General features: G+C 39.2%; 1 protein-coding gene across 2 annotated transcripts in view; it reads right to left on the bottom strand.

Moving 5' to 3' along the window:
* The window catches only part of DENND3 (DENN domain containing 3), a 322,502-nt gene that overhangs the window by 244,464 nt on the left and 61,177 nt on the right, over nt 1-16,861 (bottom strand). For both annotated transcript variants that reach the window (XM_053715396.1, XM_053715397.1), the window contains one exon: nt 8,777-9,056. In XM_053715396.1, coding sequence (XP_053571371.1) covers nt 8,777-9,056 — 280 coding nt within the window. The remainder of the gene's footprint in view (nt 1-8,776; nt 9,057-16,861) is intronic.

Raw genomic sequence — 16,861 nt, 5'->3', positions numbered from 1 at the left:
TACTGAAGCAGAGCATGATCCCCTCCCTTCGGAGACTGGGCCGCAGGGCAGTATTCCAACATGATAACGACCCCAAACACACCTACAAGACAAGCATTGCCTTGCTAAAGAAGCTGAGGGTAAAGGTGATGGACTGGCCAAGCATGACCAAGACCTACAGAAAACCAACGGCTGGTAATACCATTTTACATGCCAGCTCTCAACATCCAGGCCATTTAATCTAAGCCATACCTAGAGGTCAATTTATCAGACTTCGTAGAAACACGAAGTATGATAATATATTTGAAGAACAGTCATTAGAACTCAAAGATAGGCTTGCCAAGAGAGGATATGATCCAGTGCTTTTGGAAAAATGTAGGTTATCTGTCAAAAATCACTAGTTTAGTTAAAATTCTTAAAAAAAAAACATCTGCACTTGCTGATGGGTGACTGTTTTGAAACCACTTGTTGACAAGTGTAGATTTGTTTCCAGGAAACCTAAAACTCTAGCAAGATCATTATCTCCCAGTGTGGTTAGAACTAAGAAAACCTGAGTGATTCATGTTGGTTATCAAAGAAAGGTAATTTCAAATGTGAAAGTAGGAATTGTACCACATGTACAAATATAAAAATTGGAAATAGTTTTATATCAACTTATGATAATAGTGTTTATCAGATAGACTTTTATGCAAACTAAGACCACATTCGTGGTGTATTTAGTAACCTGTAATTTATGCAAAAGCCAATATGTTGGTAAAACGTCCCGTGAGGCAAGAACCAGGTTTGGTGAACACACCAGGGATGTAAAAAACTACTTCATAGACTCTGCAGTTGCCAATCATATTAGTCATATAGCCGACATGACATACAAATTATAGTGTCTTTTGAATTGTTTATCTCTATGGATGACTCTTAGGCGCCGTTTCTAGTTTGCATATACATAATTTTTTCATAGTTTTATTAGATACCTGATGACATCTCACATTGTATACTTTTCGAAGAAGAGATTAATTTGGAATTTGAACTTCGTGCTCTTTATCTTCCATTTTTCATTTATCCTAGGTCCAATTTTGCTGTAATGTAGAAGTATAACTTATGTTCTAATTTCTTCTGGTGTGGGAAGGGTTAACCTATGTGTATATAAGGTATCACTAACACTTCAGCCTATATTTAAGCTCCACTAGGGGGCACGAAACGCGTCAGGCCGTTTGTCCATTTTTGACTGTCTGTTTGTCTGCACCTATTTTGGTGCTTATTGCTTCCTTACTTTTTACTGGATGCTAATAAAAAGGTATTTTTTGTTTTTTACACCCCGAGTGGTGCCTGCCTATCTTTTTCTTTAGGACCAAGTTGCAGCCTTGCAAATCTGTTCCACGGAAGCTTCATTTTTGAAAGCCGAAGATTAGGAGACAGCCCTCGTGGAATGAGCCGTAATGCTCTCAGGAGGCTGCTGACCAGCAGTCTCATAAGCAAAACAAATTATACTTCTCAACCAGAGAGAAAGGGAAGTAGCGGTAAGTTTATGACCTTTACATTTTCCAGAGGAACAAACAAACAAACAGGGCAGAAGACTGGCGAAAATCCTTAGTCGTCTGTAGATAAAATTTTAAAGCACGCACAACATCCAAGTTGTGCTATGAACGTTCTTCATTAAAAGAAGGATTAGGACAGAGAAGGAACAACAATATCCTAATTAATATTTCTATCCGAAACCACTTTCAGAAGAAAACCTAACTTAGTACGAAGAACCGCCTTATCAGCATGAAAGATAAGGTAAAGCAAATCACACAGCAAAGCCGAGAGTTCCGAAACTCTCAGAGCAGAAAAGATAGCAATAAGAAACAAAACCTTCCAAGATAACAATTTAATATCTTATGGAATGCAATGGCTCAAACGGAGCCTGCTGCAAAACTTTAAGAACAAGATTAAGGCTCCAAGGAGGAGCAACATACTTAAACCCATGCCTGATTCTGACCAGGGCCTGGCAAAAAGATTGCACATCTAGCACATCCACCATACACCTGGAAAAAAAATAGATAATGCAGAAATCTGACTGACAAACCCTTCTCCAGACCTTCCTGGAGAAAAGACAAAATCATAGGAATCCTGACCCTACTCCAAGAGTAGCCCTTGGATTCAAAACAATAAAGGTATTTACGCCATACCTTATGGTAAATCTTTCTAGAAACAGGCTTGAAAGCCTGAATCATGGTCTCAATGACCGACTCAGAAAAAACAGGCTTATACAGAACTAAGCGTTCAATCACCAAGCAGTCAGTTTCCAAGAAACGAGATATGGATGAAGGAATGAACCCTGAGTTAGAAGGTCCTTCCTCAGAGGCAACCTCCAAGGTGGAAGAGATGACATCTTCACTAGGTCTGCACACCAGATCCTGCAAGGCCACGCAGGAGCAATTAGAATTACCGATGCCCTCTCCTTTTAAATACAAGCAACGACTCGTGGAAGGAGAGTAAACGGAGGAAAAAGCATAAATTATGCTTACCTGACAATTTTATTTCCATCGTGGGGAGGAGAGTCCATGGCTTCATTCATTACATTTGGGAATAAAGAACCTGGCCACCAGGAGGAGGCAAAGACACCGCAACCAAAAGCTTAAATACCTCCCACACTCCCCTCATCCCCCAGTCATTCTGCCGAGGGAACAAGGAACAGTAGGAGAAATATCAGGGTATAAATGGTGCCAGAAGATAAATTAAATTAAATTTAGGTCCGCCTACCGGAGTTACGGGCGGGAGCCATGGACTCTCCTCCCCACGATGGAAATTAAATTATCAGGTAAGCATAATTTATGTTTTCCATCTCTTGACCTTGAACCGTACCTTGGAAGCTTGGCGTTCTCCAGGTTAACCCCCAAATGGGGAGTGCCGGAGTTGGCAGAACACCTCCGGATGGAGAGCCCACACCCTGGGATGAAAAGTCTGCTCAGGAAATCCACTTCCCAGTTGTCCACTCCTGTAATGTGGATGGCATATAAACAATTATGAGCTTCTGCTAACTAAACAATCCGAGCCACTTCCTTCATGGCTAAGGAACCCAGAGTTCCTCCCTGGTGGTTGATGAAAGCCACTGAGATGATATTGTACGACTGGAACCTGATAAACCGGCTTAAGAACAACTGAGGCCAAACCATCAGCATTGTAAATCGCTCTCAACTTCAGAGTCCATAGTCCTTGCACCCTTAACGAGTCCCAGATTGCTCCCCAGCCCAGCAGGCTGGCGTCCGTGGTCACAATCACCCAGGAAGGTCTCCGGAAGCATGTGCCCAGAGACAGATGCTCCAGAGAAAACCCACCACAGAAAGAGTCTCTTGTCGACTAATGTAGATCTATCCTCTGAAAAAGATCTGAATTGTCCCCATTCCATTGTCTGAGCATGCATAACTGCAGAGCTCTCAAAAGGAATCGAGCAAAGGAGATGATGTCCATGGAAGCGACCATCAGACCAATTACCTCCATACATAGAGCCACTGATGGTCGAACAGTAGACTGCAGGGAGAGGCAAGGGGAAAGAATCTTGAATTTTCCCTAAAAAGACCACCCTTGTAGCTGGAACAAGAGAACTCTTTTCCAGATTCACTTTCCATCCGTGGGAATGTCTATCACTCCCAGGGAAGAAGGGTCCAAGTCGCAATTGAAGAAAGCCTCTCTTTTATCTAGTCTGCAGATGATTTTGAGAGGTGGAACCTGCACCTGGGAGAATTGTTTTTATATTTTTATTTTTTTTAGTTTTTATTTGTAACCCTGGGATACTATGTCCACAGCCCATGGATCTGGGACATCTCGTATCCAAGCTTGATAAAACAGAGAAAGTCTGCGCCCCCCCCCCCTTGATCCGATCCCGGATTGGGGGCAAACCCTTCAAGCCGATTGAGACTCGGGCTGTGGGTTTCTTAGATTGCTTCCCCTAGTTCCAAGACTGAGTGGGTTTCCAGGAAATCTTGGACTGTCCCTGCTTGGAAGAGGGAGAGGAAGACTTCTCTTTGAAGTTATGACACGAACGAAAATTACTTTGACGTCCTTTAGGACTGTTCTACTTGTCTTGTGGTAGAAACGACCCTTTTCCACCAGAATATCAGAAATTATTTCTGCCAGGTCTAAACAAGGTCTAACCCTTGTATGGAAGCGACAGAAGCTTGGACTTAGAGGAAACATCCGCTGACCAAGATTATAGCCACAACATCCTGCGGGCTAGCACAGCGCAGCCAGATATCTTGGCCCCCAGTTTTATAACTTTCATGGTAGAATCAGAAATAAAGGAATTGGCTAGCTTGAGAGCCTTAATCCTGTCATGGATTTCTTCCAAAGGAGTCTCTACCTGAATAGAATCAGACAAGGCGTTGTACCAATAAGATGCGGCACTTGACACAGTGGCAATACAAACTGCAGGTTGCCATTGAAATAAGCCACCAGCGTTTTGTCCATTGGATCCTTAAAAGAGCCACGGTCCTCTATAGGGATAGTAGTTCTCTTAGCCAGAGTAGAATTGACTCCTACTTTAGGCACTGTGCGCCATGAATCTTTAATGGAGTCAGTGACAGAAAACATCTTTTAAAGACAGGAGACAGAGAAAACGTATCATAACTTCTCCCATTCCTGTGCAAAAATCTCCGTAGCATGGTCTGGAACACGAAACACTTCAACAGAGGAAGGAACATCATAGTATTTACAGTATCCCACAAAAGTGATTACACCCCTCACGTTTCTGTACATATTTTATTATATCTTCATGTGACAACACTGAAGAAATTACACTTTGCTACAATGTAAAGTAGAGAGTGTACAGCCTGTATAACAGTGTAAATTTGCTGTCCCCTCAAAATAACTCAAACACAGCCAATAATGTCTAAACCGTTGGCAACAAAAGTGAGTACACCCCTAAGTGGAAATGTCCAAATTGGGTCCAATTAGCCATCTTCCCTCCCCGGTGTCATGTGACTCGTGCTACAAGGTCTCAGGTGTGAATGGGGAGCAGGTGTGTTAAATTTGGTGTTATCACTCTCACACTCTCTCATACTGAAGTTCAACATGGCACCTCATGGCAAAGAGCTCTCTGAGGATATGAAAAATTGTTGCTCTACATAAAGATGGCCTAAGCTATAAGAAGATTGTCAAGACCCTGAAACTGAGCTGCAGCACGGTGGGCAAGACCATACAGCGGTATCACAGGATAGGTTCCACTCAGAACAGGCCTCGCCATAGTCGACCTAAGAAGTTGAGTGCACATGCTCAGCGTCATATCCAGAGATTGTCTTTGGGAAATAGACATATGAGTGCTGCAAGTATTGCTGCAGAGGTTGAAGGGGTCTGGGGTCAGCTTGTCAGTGCTCAGACTATACACCGCACACACTGCATAAAATTGGTCTGCATGGCTGTCATCCCAGAAGGAGGCCTCTTCTAAAGATGATGCACAAGAAAGCCAGCAAACAGTTTGCTGAAGACAAGCAGACTAATGACATGGGATTAATGGAACCATGCCCTGTGGTCCGATGAGACAAAGATAAACTTATTTGGTTCAGATGGTGTCAAGTGTGTGTGACGGCAACCAGGTGAGGAGTACAAAGACAAGTGTGTCTTGCCTACAGTCAAGCATGGTGGTGAGAGTGTTATGGTCTGGGCCTGCATGAGTGCTGCCGGCACTGGGGAGCTACAGTTCATTGAGGGAACCATGAATGCCAACATGTACTGTGACATACTGAAGCAGAGCATAATCCCCTCCCTTCGGAGACTGGGCCGCAGGGCAGTATTCCAACATGATAAACAACCCCAAACACACCTATAAGACGAGCACTGCCTTGCTAAATAAGCAGAGGGTAAAGGTGATTGACTGGCCAAGCATGTCTCCAGACCTAAACCCTATTGAGCATCTGTGGGGCATTCTCAAACGGAAGGTGGGGGAGCGCAAGGTCTCTAACATCCACCAGCTCCGTGATGTCGCCATGGAAGAGTGGAAGAGGACTCCAGTGGCAACCTGTGAAACTCTGGTGAATTCCATGCTCAAGAGGGTTAAGGCAGTGCTGGAAAATAATGGTAGCCAAACAAAATATTGACACTTTGGGCCCAATTTGGACATTTCCACTTAGGGGTGTACTCACTTTTGTTTCCAACTGTTTAGACATTGATGGCTGTGTGTTGAGTTATTTTGAGAGGACAGCACATTTACACTGTTATACAGACTGTACACTCACTACATTGCAGCAAAGTGTCATTTCTTCAGTGTTGTCACATGAAAAGATATAATAAAATATTTACAAAAATATGAGGGGTGTACTCACTTTTGTGGGATACTGTATTAAGCTAACTAGATTTCTTAGGGTTGACGACAGGAGCATCGGAGTCGTCCAAAGTAGCCAAAACCACTGTATGCAACGCCATAGAGGCTTGGGACGTTTGAGGAGAAATCTGTGGCATTGCCTGAACAGCATCATCCTGAGAGACATTGAGCTTAGATGTATTCTAAAGCTTTTCCCAGACATGAGTAACAAAATTGCATGGCAATACAATTTGGGCCTCAAGACACAACATTTGTCAAAAGGAACAGACTCCTGCTCCATGACTAAATATCTCACAGAATTGACAGAATAAAGAAAACAGTTTATTTCAAAATAATACTGTGACTTTAAATATTTTCACAACTTACTTTAAAATTATAAAGCCAATGTAATTGGCCTTTTAGGGCAAGACGATGAACAAAGCACTACTCTGTTTTTAACTTTGTTGTTCAAGTTTATTAAAATTTTCAGGAGCGGCTAACATTCAGACAAAATACCAAAGAAATCTCTGCACCTTAGCTACTGAGGTCCTACCTGCCTCTCCGGCGAGCGCTGAGGAAATACTAAAGAGCACTTCACAAACAGACCGGAACTTCACCAGACCTAGTTGACACTGCTCCGTTCAGTGAGCGGAAGAGAAGAGGAGGTCACATGATCGGACAAAATGAAACTGCGCCACAAAGCGTGGGTTTCATATAATAGCCGTTTCCTGGGCAGTAATGTCCTCAGTGACTGACTCACAGCGATAAAAAGCAGCCGCTTTGACAGTTAAAGGGCCATTATACACTCATTTTTTCTTTGCATAAATGTTTTGTAGATGATCTATTTACACAAAGTTTTTTTTTTTTTTTTTAAATGTATAATTTTGCTTATTTTTAAATAACATTGCTCTGATTTTCAGACTCCTAACAAAGCCCCAAAGTTTTATTTGAATACCCTCAGCTACCTTCTCCAGCTTGCTCCTGTTTGTGTAAAGGGTCTTTTCATATGCAAAAGAAGGGGGAGGTGGGGAGTGTCTTATTTCCCACTTGCAGTGGGCTTTCCAACTGCCTTTTCAACAGAGCTAAACTGAAAGCTTCTAAGTAAGTTTTTAAACTGTTTTATACTGGATTTTTATATCAGTATCTGTGCATCTTATTCTTTATAGTAGTGTCTATTACATGCAGTTATAGGAAAATGAGTGTATACTGTCCCTTTAAGGGACAAATGGAATTATATAAGGGCTTAAAACTGAAAGTGCCCAATGCTCCGTTCAGTGCTCAAGGTTATTTTAGACTGAAAAATATAGCCTCAATTAACAAGTTAACCCCTTCTTGAGCATCCATTAAAGAGTTAACAAGCAGTCTCTTACACATACATCTAAGTGTCTGCACCCTGAACTTAAAGATATCCTTACTAAGAATATACTGTGTCCCAATGAAAACTGCAGATAATCTTTTAAAGTTCCAGTCTCCAGAATCCTAGAAGACAAAAAGCACTTACCTGCATCTAGCCGTCCGACAGGAGGACAACTTACAAGGCGTGAAAAGACACATACTCCTTACAGAGGTCTGTAGAAAAAAGAATTAACAGAGTAAACCTACTCTGGCTTTCCATACCATGGGCAGCAAATATGTTAGGAAAATGCAGCAAGGCCCACCTCACAAGTTTCTAACTGCTTTAAAGCCACCACCACCCTATTGAAGAGATTAACGTGGACTAATAGAACCAAAAAATCTTGCTTGTAGCAAAAGAAATCCAATTTTCTTCAGAAACCAGAACTTCACCTCCTCCATTGACAAAGGCAAAGAGAATGACTGGGGATTATGGGTAGGAGAGTAACACTTAACAGCTTTGCTGTGGTGCTCTTTGCCTCCTCCTGCTGACCAGGAGTGATATTCCCACTAGTAATTAATGACGTTGTGGACTCTCCATATCTTAGGAAAGAAATACATGTAGCACGCTATGTGTAGTTTAACAACAAACTTTTGAAAAAAATGAGGAGCTGAAGAGGACAGCGATTAAGGGAAGTAAAGTTTTTGGGAGTTAAAACTTTAAAATGCCTCCTTTTCTTTTAAAAGCATTGCTAGGTTAATGTTACACAATTTTGCAATACTGCAGGAAAGTTCTCCTCTGCAAAAAGCACAAGTGGATTAAAAAGAGGCAGCACCCTAGAAAGATAAGGTCTGCTCTCCCTGCAAGTTCCATCAAATTTGATTGGGTTGCGGTTTCCATTAGCAGAGGCTGCTACTCAAAAGAGCAATTTCCTATACACAAACTCTGCAGCAGGAAGTAAAAACTTATAGTGGAAACCAATTTTACAGTAGACAGTCCCTTTAGCTTACGTTACTGGGAATGCAATAACTGTAAACATGGTTGGAAAACATTAGTATTGCTTGAAAATGCAGTGCATTTCCCCAAGTATTGCAGCCTATTATTAAATGTATAAGCTGCTACAAACGGCTATAACACTGCTCTCAGGCAGTCAAGCGGTTACATTTTTATATTCATACAGGTTGAGTTATTACCTGGAAAACAAAGCTGCGGTAAGCCATTGAGGTCTATGTCCTTTGGTACACTGATTTCCTCAGTTGCTGACTCCTTCTGCTCGGTGCTGTGCGGAGACGTGAGGTCGGGCTTTGGTTTCTCTTTCTTCTTTCTGAAGGAGCGCCGCTTGCCTGCCCTCTGAAAGTTATTCTGAGTAGGAACCGCGTTCTGGATTTCCTCTTTAGATACAAAAGGCGGGACAAACACTGAGATGATCTCCGGTTCAGGTGACTGTAAACTTCTAATCCCTTTCTGAGCAACCTGAGGACAGAAAAAAAAAATGTAAAATTATAGTCTATCATAATATTAGACAAAAAGCACTTGGTATAGTAATTTGAGCATAAAAACATACACAAATATAGCTGCAAGTAGCAATAGAGGTGGCCACGCACATCGCCTTTGCAATGGCATACAAGCTGCTAAGTCACAATATATAGCTATACAGCAAATTTCACAGCTTTAACATAATTGGTTGCTAAGAAAACACATTTTCGAAACTTTCACGTAAACCAAATATGGCTGCCATAGCTTGTGACCAAATCCTTCAACATAAACAACTGTGACTCTAGGTCACAATATAAGGTTACACAACAAGTTTGACAGTACTAACAAAAGCGTTTGCAGAGAAAATAGATTTTCTAAATTTTTCGCATAAACCAAAATGGCTGCCATATCATAGGATATACAGCCTCCATATTATGCACAATAGTTCTCACCATATATGTCAATAAACATAGTAAAAATAAAGCATTTTTGTGAAACGGTTTTTGATTTTATAATTGATTAAAAAATATCATTAAAGGGATACTAACCCCACGTTTTTTCTTTCATGATTCAGATAGAGCATGCAATTTTAAGCAACTTTCTAATTTACTCTTATTATTAATTTTTCTTTGTTCTCATGTTATCTTGATTTGAAAAAGCAGTAATAAAAGGTTAGGAGCCGGCCCATTTTTTAGTTCAGCACCTTAGTAGAGCTGCTGATTGGTTTGCTACATTTAGCCACAAATCAGCAAGTGCTACCCATGTGCTGAACAAAAAATGGTCTGGCTCTAAAGCCTACAGTACTGCTTTTTCAAATCAAGATAGCATGAGAACAAAGAAAAAATGATAATAGGAGTAAATTAGAAAGATGCTTAAAATCTCATGCTCTATCTGAATCATGAAAGAAAAAAAATTGGGTTTAGTATCCCTTTAAGCATTTTTAAACAATTCAAAACGGTTGCCAAACCACATGACCTATCAACTTCTCTTGAACAAATCTGAAGGATAGTCATAAGGTAACTATAAACAAAAATTTCCCGTCTGTCCCATAAGTGGTTTCGGAGAAGAACATTTTTGTAGTTTTTAAAAACAGCGCATACGACACAAAATGGTCGCCAAGCTATGCAATGTATGGCTTTCAAATTGCACATACTAATGCTCACTATAGACCTCTACAATTTGCATAAGTTTCATGAAAATTTGTAAATGTTTTATTTCACAAAGGCGACTGTGCAGTGCGAATTTTGACTGCAATATTGTGTTTAAGGGTTATGCGTATGTGTAATCATGTGTCTATTACACTGTAATATTGTTAAATATTGTAAAACTAATGTATAAAGTGCAAATTTACGCAATTAAATGTAGATAAAAAGGTTAATGTCTCAGAGCAGACATTGATTATGGAAAAATCCCAATTTATACAAACTTGGTAGAGGACCTTGCAAGGAGTATATGTGCAAAACTGTGCTTTATTGCACTAAGCGGTTTACGAGAAGATGTTTAAAGATTTTCGCAAAATGCAAGATGGCTGCTACATCATGTGACCAAGGCACTTCTGTTGAGCAATGGCAAATCTAGCACATAGCAGCACTGAGCACAGACATCATGTGACCAAGGCACTTCTGTTTAACAATGGCAAATCTAGGTCATAGTAGCACTAAGCACAGCAAGTTTTAAAGTTGTAACATAAGCAGTTCCAGAGCTAAAGATTTTTAAGCGTTTGTCGAAATTTGTCGCAAAAAGCAATATGGCTGCCAGAGCATGTGACCTATGAGTTCAATTTTGTATGAGATGTAGCAGAGTAATAGGCTGTACCAGCATACCTGATTTCAAGAGCTTTGCACAAACAGTTAAGCAGTTATGGGCAATTGAATAAAAAGAAAAATAATAATAATAATAATAATCCTAACAATAACAATAGGTTGTCTTGCAACTTCGTTGCATGGCCACCTAAATATAGCTGCAAGCAGCAAAAGAGGTGGCCACGCACATCACCTTTGCAATGGCATACGAGCTGTTAAGTCACAATATATAGCAAAATGTCAAAGATTTAACATAAGCGGATGCAAAGAAATCAAATTTTCGTGTAAACCAATATGGCTGCCATAGCTTGTGACCAATTCCTTCAACATGAACAAATGTGACTATGTCACAATATAAGGTTATACAGCAAGTTTCACAGTTCTAACATAAGCAGTTGCAGAGACCTCTACAATTTTTCAGAAATTTCATGAAAATTTGCAAATGTTTTATTTCATAAAGGCGACTGCGCAGTGCAAATTTTAACTGCAATATTGTCTTTGAGGGATATGACTGTGTAATCATGTGTCTATTACACTGTAATATTGTTAAATATTGTAAAAAGGTTAATGTCTCACAGCAGCCATATTGATTATAGAAAAATCGCAGTTTGAACATACTTGGTAGAGGACCTTGCAAGGAGTATATGTACAAAATTCTGCTTTTTTGCACTAAGCGGTTTAAGAGACGAAGATGTTTAAAGATTTTCGCAAAATGCAAGATGGCTGCTACATCATGTGACCAAGGCACTTCTTTTGAACAATGGCAAATCTAGGTCATAGCAGCACTGAGCACAGCAAGTTTCAAAACTGTAACATAAGCAGTTCCAGAGCTGAAGATTTTTAAGCGTTTCTCGAAATATGTTGCAAAAAACAAAATGGCTGCCTAACCATATGACCTATGAGTTCAATGTTGCATGAGATGTAGCATTGCAATAGGCTGTACCAGCATACCTGATTTCAAGAGTTTAGCATAAGTAATTTGTGTTTTGTGAGTAATTGAATCAAAAGAAGGCAGTATTGAATTATAAATAATCACAATAAAAATAAAACTAATATTGCTGCCGCATCATGTGACTAATTCTCTCCTAATGAGCAATTTTTAATCTAGGTCACAATATAAGATTATACAGCAAATTTCACAGTTCTAACATAAGCGGTTTCAGAGAAAATAGACTTTCGTTATTTTCGCGTAAACCAAGATGGCTGCCTGATCATAAGATATACAGCCTCCATATTACGCACAATAGTGCTCACCATAGATGTCAATAAACATGGCAAAAGTAAAGCAATTTTGTAAAACAATTTTTGTTTTATTATTAGTTTAAAAATATAGTTAAGCATTTTTCAACAATTCAAAATGGCTGCCAAACTACATGACCTATCAAATTCTCTTGAACAAATCTGAATGTTAGTCATAAGATAACTCTGTAAACAAAATTTCAAGTCTGTGCCATAAGCGGTTTCGGAGAAGAAGATTTTTGTCGTTTTTAAAAACAGCGCATACGAAACAAAATGTCCGCCAAGCTATGCATTGTATGGCTTTCAAATTGCACATACTAATGCTCACTATAGACCTCTACAATTTGCAGAAATTTTATGAAAATTTGGAAATGTTTTATTTCACGAAGGTGACTGTGCAGTGCGAATTTTTAGTTCAATATTGCCTTTAGGGGTCATGACTATGTGTACTCATGTGTCTGCTACACTGTCATATAGTTAAATAGTGTAAACATAATGCATAAAGTACAAATTTACGCAATTAAACAGCAATAAAAAGGCAAATGGTTCACAGCAGCCATGTTGATTATGGAAAATTCGCAGTTTGAACAAATTTGGTAGAGGACCTTGCAAGGAGCACATGTGCAAAATTGCGCTTCATTGCACTTAGCGGTCGCAGAGAAGAAGATGTTTAAAGATTTTCGCACATTTCAAAATGGCAGCTAGATTATGTGACTTAAAGGGACACTAAACCCAATTTTTTTTTCTTTCATGATTCAGATAGAGCATGCAATTTTAAGAAACTTTCTAATTTACTACTATTATCCATTTTTCTTTGTTCTCTTGCTATCTTTATTTAAAAAGCAGGAATGTGATGCATAGGAGCCGGCCTATTTTTGGTTGAGAACCTGGGTTATGCTTGCTTATTGGTGGGTAAATGTAATCCTCCAATAAGCAAGCGCTATCCATGGTGCTGAACCTAAAATGGGCTGGTTGCTAAGATTTACATTCCTGCTTTTAAAATAAAGATAGCAAGAGAACAAAGAAAAATTGATAATAGGAGTAAATTAGAAAGTTGCTTAAAATTGCATGCTCTATCTGAATCATGAAAGAAAAAAATTGGGTTCAGTGTCCCTTTAATCACTTCTCTTGAACAAACTTTATTCTAGGTCAGTGCAGCAGTACACACAGCAAGTTTCACAGCTGTAACATAAGCGGTTCTGGAGAAGAAGATTTTCAAGCGATTGTCGAAATTTGTCGCAAAAAGCAAAATGGCTGCTAGATCACATGACCTATAAGATTTATGTTGCACAGGATTATGCACAGCATAGATCTCTAGCATTGTGCCAAGTTTCATGAGTTTTGCCGTTGTTTTTATAAGCACTTGAAAAAGTGGCAGAATAATAAAAATAATAATAATCCTGACAATAACAATAGGTTGTCCTGCAACTTCGTTGCTGGCCACCTAAAAATTTAAATCTACATTTACAGTTCATGCACATCTGGTCATAGAAAAAGGAAACTAAGTAAACCTATTCACGAGGCAGTATAACTTTAGTTGAATGTTTTACTTCCATAGTGTGGAGAGAGATACATATAAGATTAATTAATAGCTCATATCTCCCCTTTACTTTTGTCTCAGTGGGATACAGAATGCACTGGTAAATGTTTTAGATGTTGTTTTCCTAAAGCTGATTTTTAGTCTTACCCTAAGCTTGCCAGATTTTGGAACAGAGTGAATTCCTGAAAAAAAGTATATGTCTTCAATGTGTGAGCCGGCCATTTTTGGTTTAGCACCTGGGTAGAATTTGTGGATTGGTGGCTAAATTTAGTCACCAATCAGCAAGCGCTACCCAGGTGCTGTACCAAAAATGGGCCGGCTGCTATGCTTACATTCCTGCTTTTTCAAATAAAGATAGCAAGAGAACAAAAGGAAAATATATAATAAGAGTAAATTAAAAAGTTGCATAAAATTGCATCCTCTATCTGAATCATGAAAGAAAAAATTTGGGTTCAGTGTTCCTTTAACCATCAGTAAAGTTTTATTTTATCAAATGTGGCACAACCATAGGGACTAAGTTTGCCACTAGCTATGCCAACTTTGTTTTTAAGCAGTAAAAACTATAAAAAGATGTGATAAATGATTTTGGATAGGAGCACAATCCCCAGTATACAAAAAAAAAAATGCGACAGTCTGGTCAAAATTAAACTTTCATGATTCAGATAGGGCATGCAACTTTAAACAACTTTCCAATTTACTTTTATCATCATATTTGCTTTCTTCTCTTGGTATTCTTTGTTGAAAGCTAAACCTAGGTCGGCTCATATGCTAAATTTCTAAGCTATTGAAGGTCGCCTCTTATCTCAGTGTATTTTGACAGTTTTTCACAGCTAGAAAGCGCTAGTTCATGTGTGCCATATAGATAATATTGTGCTCACTCCCATGAAGTTAGTTATGAGTCAGCACTGATTGGCTAAAATGCAAGTCTATCAAAAGAACTGAGATAAGGGGCAGTGTGCAGAGGCTTAGATACAAGGTAATTACAGAGGTAAAAAGTATATTAATATAACTTGGTTATGCAAAACTGGGGAATGGGGAATGAAGGGATTAGCTATATTTTAAACAACAACAAGTTTTAACTAGACTTTTCTGTTAAATGTAAAGATCCTCGGGATGAGGATATTGTGTCACACGACCTGTGTTTTGCAGGCATGCTCATTTACTTGATGCTTCTACTGAAATAAGATAACAAAAAGGGAAATGTAGGAAATGGTTTCTTGTTGTTTGTCTACCATAGTAGGCATTCAGCAAAAATGACTGTCCTAAACAATACAAAACTAGTGTGAGGAAGGGGGGGGGGGGGGACCTCACACAATATATTAAACAAAAGCAAATGATGATGCACTCAATGAAGTGAAAGGGCTTTTATTAAAGTGAACAGCAACGTTTCGGGGCTACTGCCCCTTTGTCAAGCTAGACAAAGGGGCAGTAGCCCCGAAACGTTGCTGTTCACTTTAATAAAAGCCCTTTCACTTCATTGAGTGCATCATCATTTGCTTTTGGATAGTTTTTTTGGAGTCTATGGGATTGGACTCTGTATGATTGCACCTACCATGAAATCTATGGATCATTGATGAACTCAGGTGTGCTGGTCCTACCCTTGTGTTCTTACAAGATATTAAACAGTTAATTCTTTGTAACAATGACAGAACAGTTTACTCGTATAAAAAAACAAAATGGCTGAAGCTCAAAAATGACACAAAAGTAAAATGTATAAAGCACAGCAGTGCACTTGTAAACTAGATTAGATTTTCGCATTAGCTAAAAATGCTTCCAGTAAGAATTATCAGGGGATTAACCCACTGAGCAAACAGCACCAGGTCTTGTAGATGAGCAGCCCCTGAGGTAATACACTTGCAAGCAACAGGAAAAGCCACCTGATAGATCACAGTCGCAATTTAGATTTATTTGTTTGTTTGATGGCAAAACGTTTCTGGCTCCTAGATTTTGAAATCATTTTTGAAGCCCGGATGTAACACATCGACCCTGCAGCACTGTGTTTACTCTTCCTTGGCAGGAACACTGACAAGCAAGGGGTTAATGGTTGCTAAGAACTACACGTACAATGGTTATTAACCCCTAGACTAACTAAACACACACAGAAACAAACTGACCAGTACCATCTTGCCCAGGTCTGGGTATACGACAAAGGTGTAGCAGGATTGCATTCTGTAGAATTCAGAACCTTGACTCTCCCGCATGCTGCTCAGTGATTGTTTGATAAATGCAGACGCTCATTTGTCTGCCCCTAATTTGTCACAACAGAGGAGATTATATAAGCATCACTAAAGATGCTTTTGAAGCTACTGGGTAAAAAAAAAAAAAAAATACACATTTTCTAACAAATCAGCAGTTTTAGGTTTTTAAGATATTCTTTATTTTCAATGCAAATATTTTGCAATGCAGCAATTCATTTCTGAAGCATGTGTGAAAATAGAAAAGGTTCCTTTCTATTAATGAAGCATAAATATTGTCTGTGTATGCTGAATACTTATTAATCATTGCAATGATTGAAGAGCGCTCAGGAGACCACATGGGCAGGGGCAATTCACTGGTACCTGAAAGGTATACTGGATAGTTTTGAACAATAAATGCCAGACATCGAACTAAAGTCAGCACATGTGTGGAAAGACATCATTGCTTGAGGTGAATAAGGGGTTAATACTAGGGCATTGACCTCAGCATATGCACAATGAATGTGAAAAAGGATAGAGCTATGTATTTTAACTACTTGACTGAGTAATAAAAAACAAAGGTGGCTTTTAGACTAAGAGGATCTGGCGTTCAGGTTATATCAATATAAAAATGTTATGCTGACCTGGAATTATGTCACATTGGGCAGTTATTGTGAGCCTGAATAGCTCATACATTATATGCACTAGTCATGTTTATATAGTTGAGGTCTGGCTGATATAGGTTTGCATACTGGTCTGGGCATATTAAAGGGACAGTCTAGGCCAAAATAAACTTTCATGATTCAGATAGGGCAAGCAATTTTAAACAATTTTCCAATTTACTTTTATCACCAATTTTGCTTTGTTCTCTTGGTATTCTTAGTTGAAAGCTTAACCTAGGAGGTTCATATGCTAATTTCTTAGACCTTGAAGGCCACCTCTTTTCAGAATGCATTTTAACAGTATTTCACCACTAGAGGGTGTTAGTTCATGTGTTTCGTATAGATAACACTGTGCTCGTGCACGTGAAGTTATCTGGGAGCAGGT

This window comes from Bombina bombina, chromosome 5 (genome assembly GCF_027579735.1).
Source record: "Bombina bombina isolate aBomBom1 chromosome 5, aBomBom1.pri, whole genome shotgun sequence".
In the NCBI taxonomy this organism is placed as follows: Eukaryota; Metazoa; Chordata; class Amphibia; order Anura; family Bombinatoridae; genus Bombina; species Bombina bombina.
This window is presented reverse-complemented; position numbering and strand designations above follow the sequence as displayed.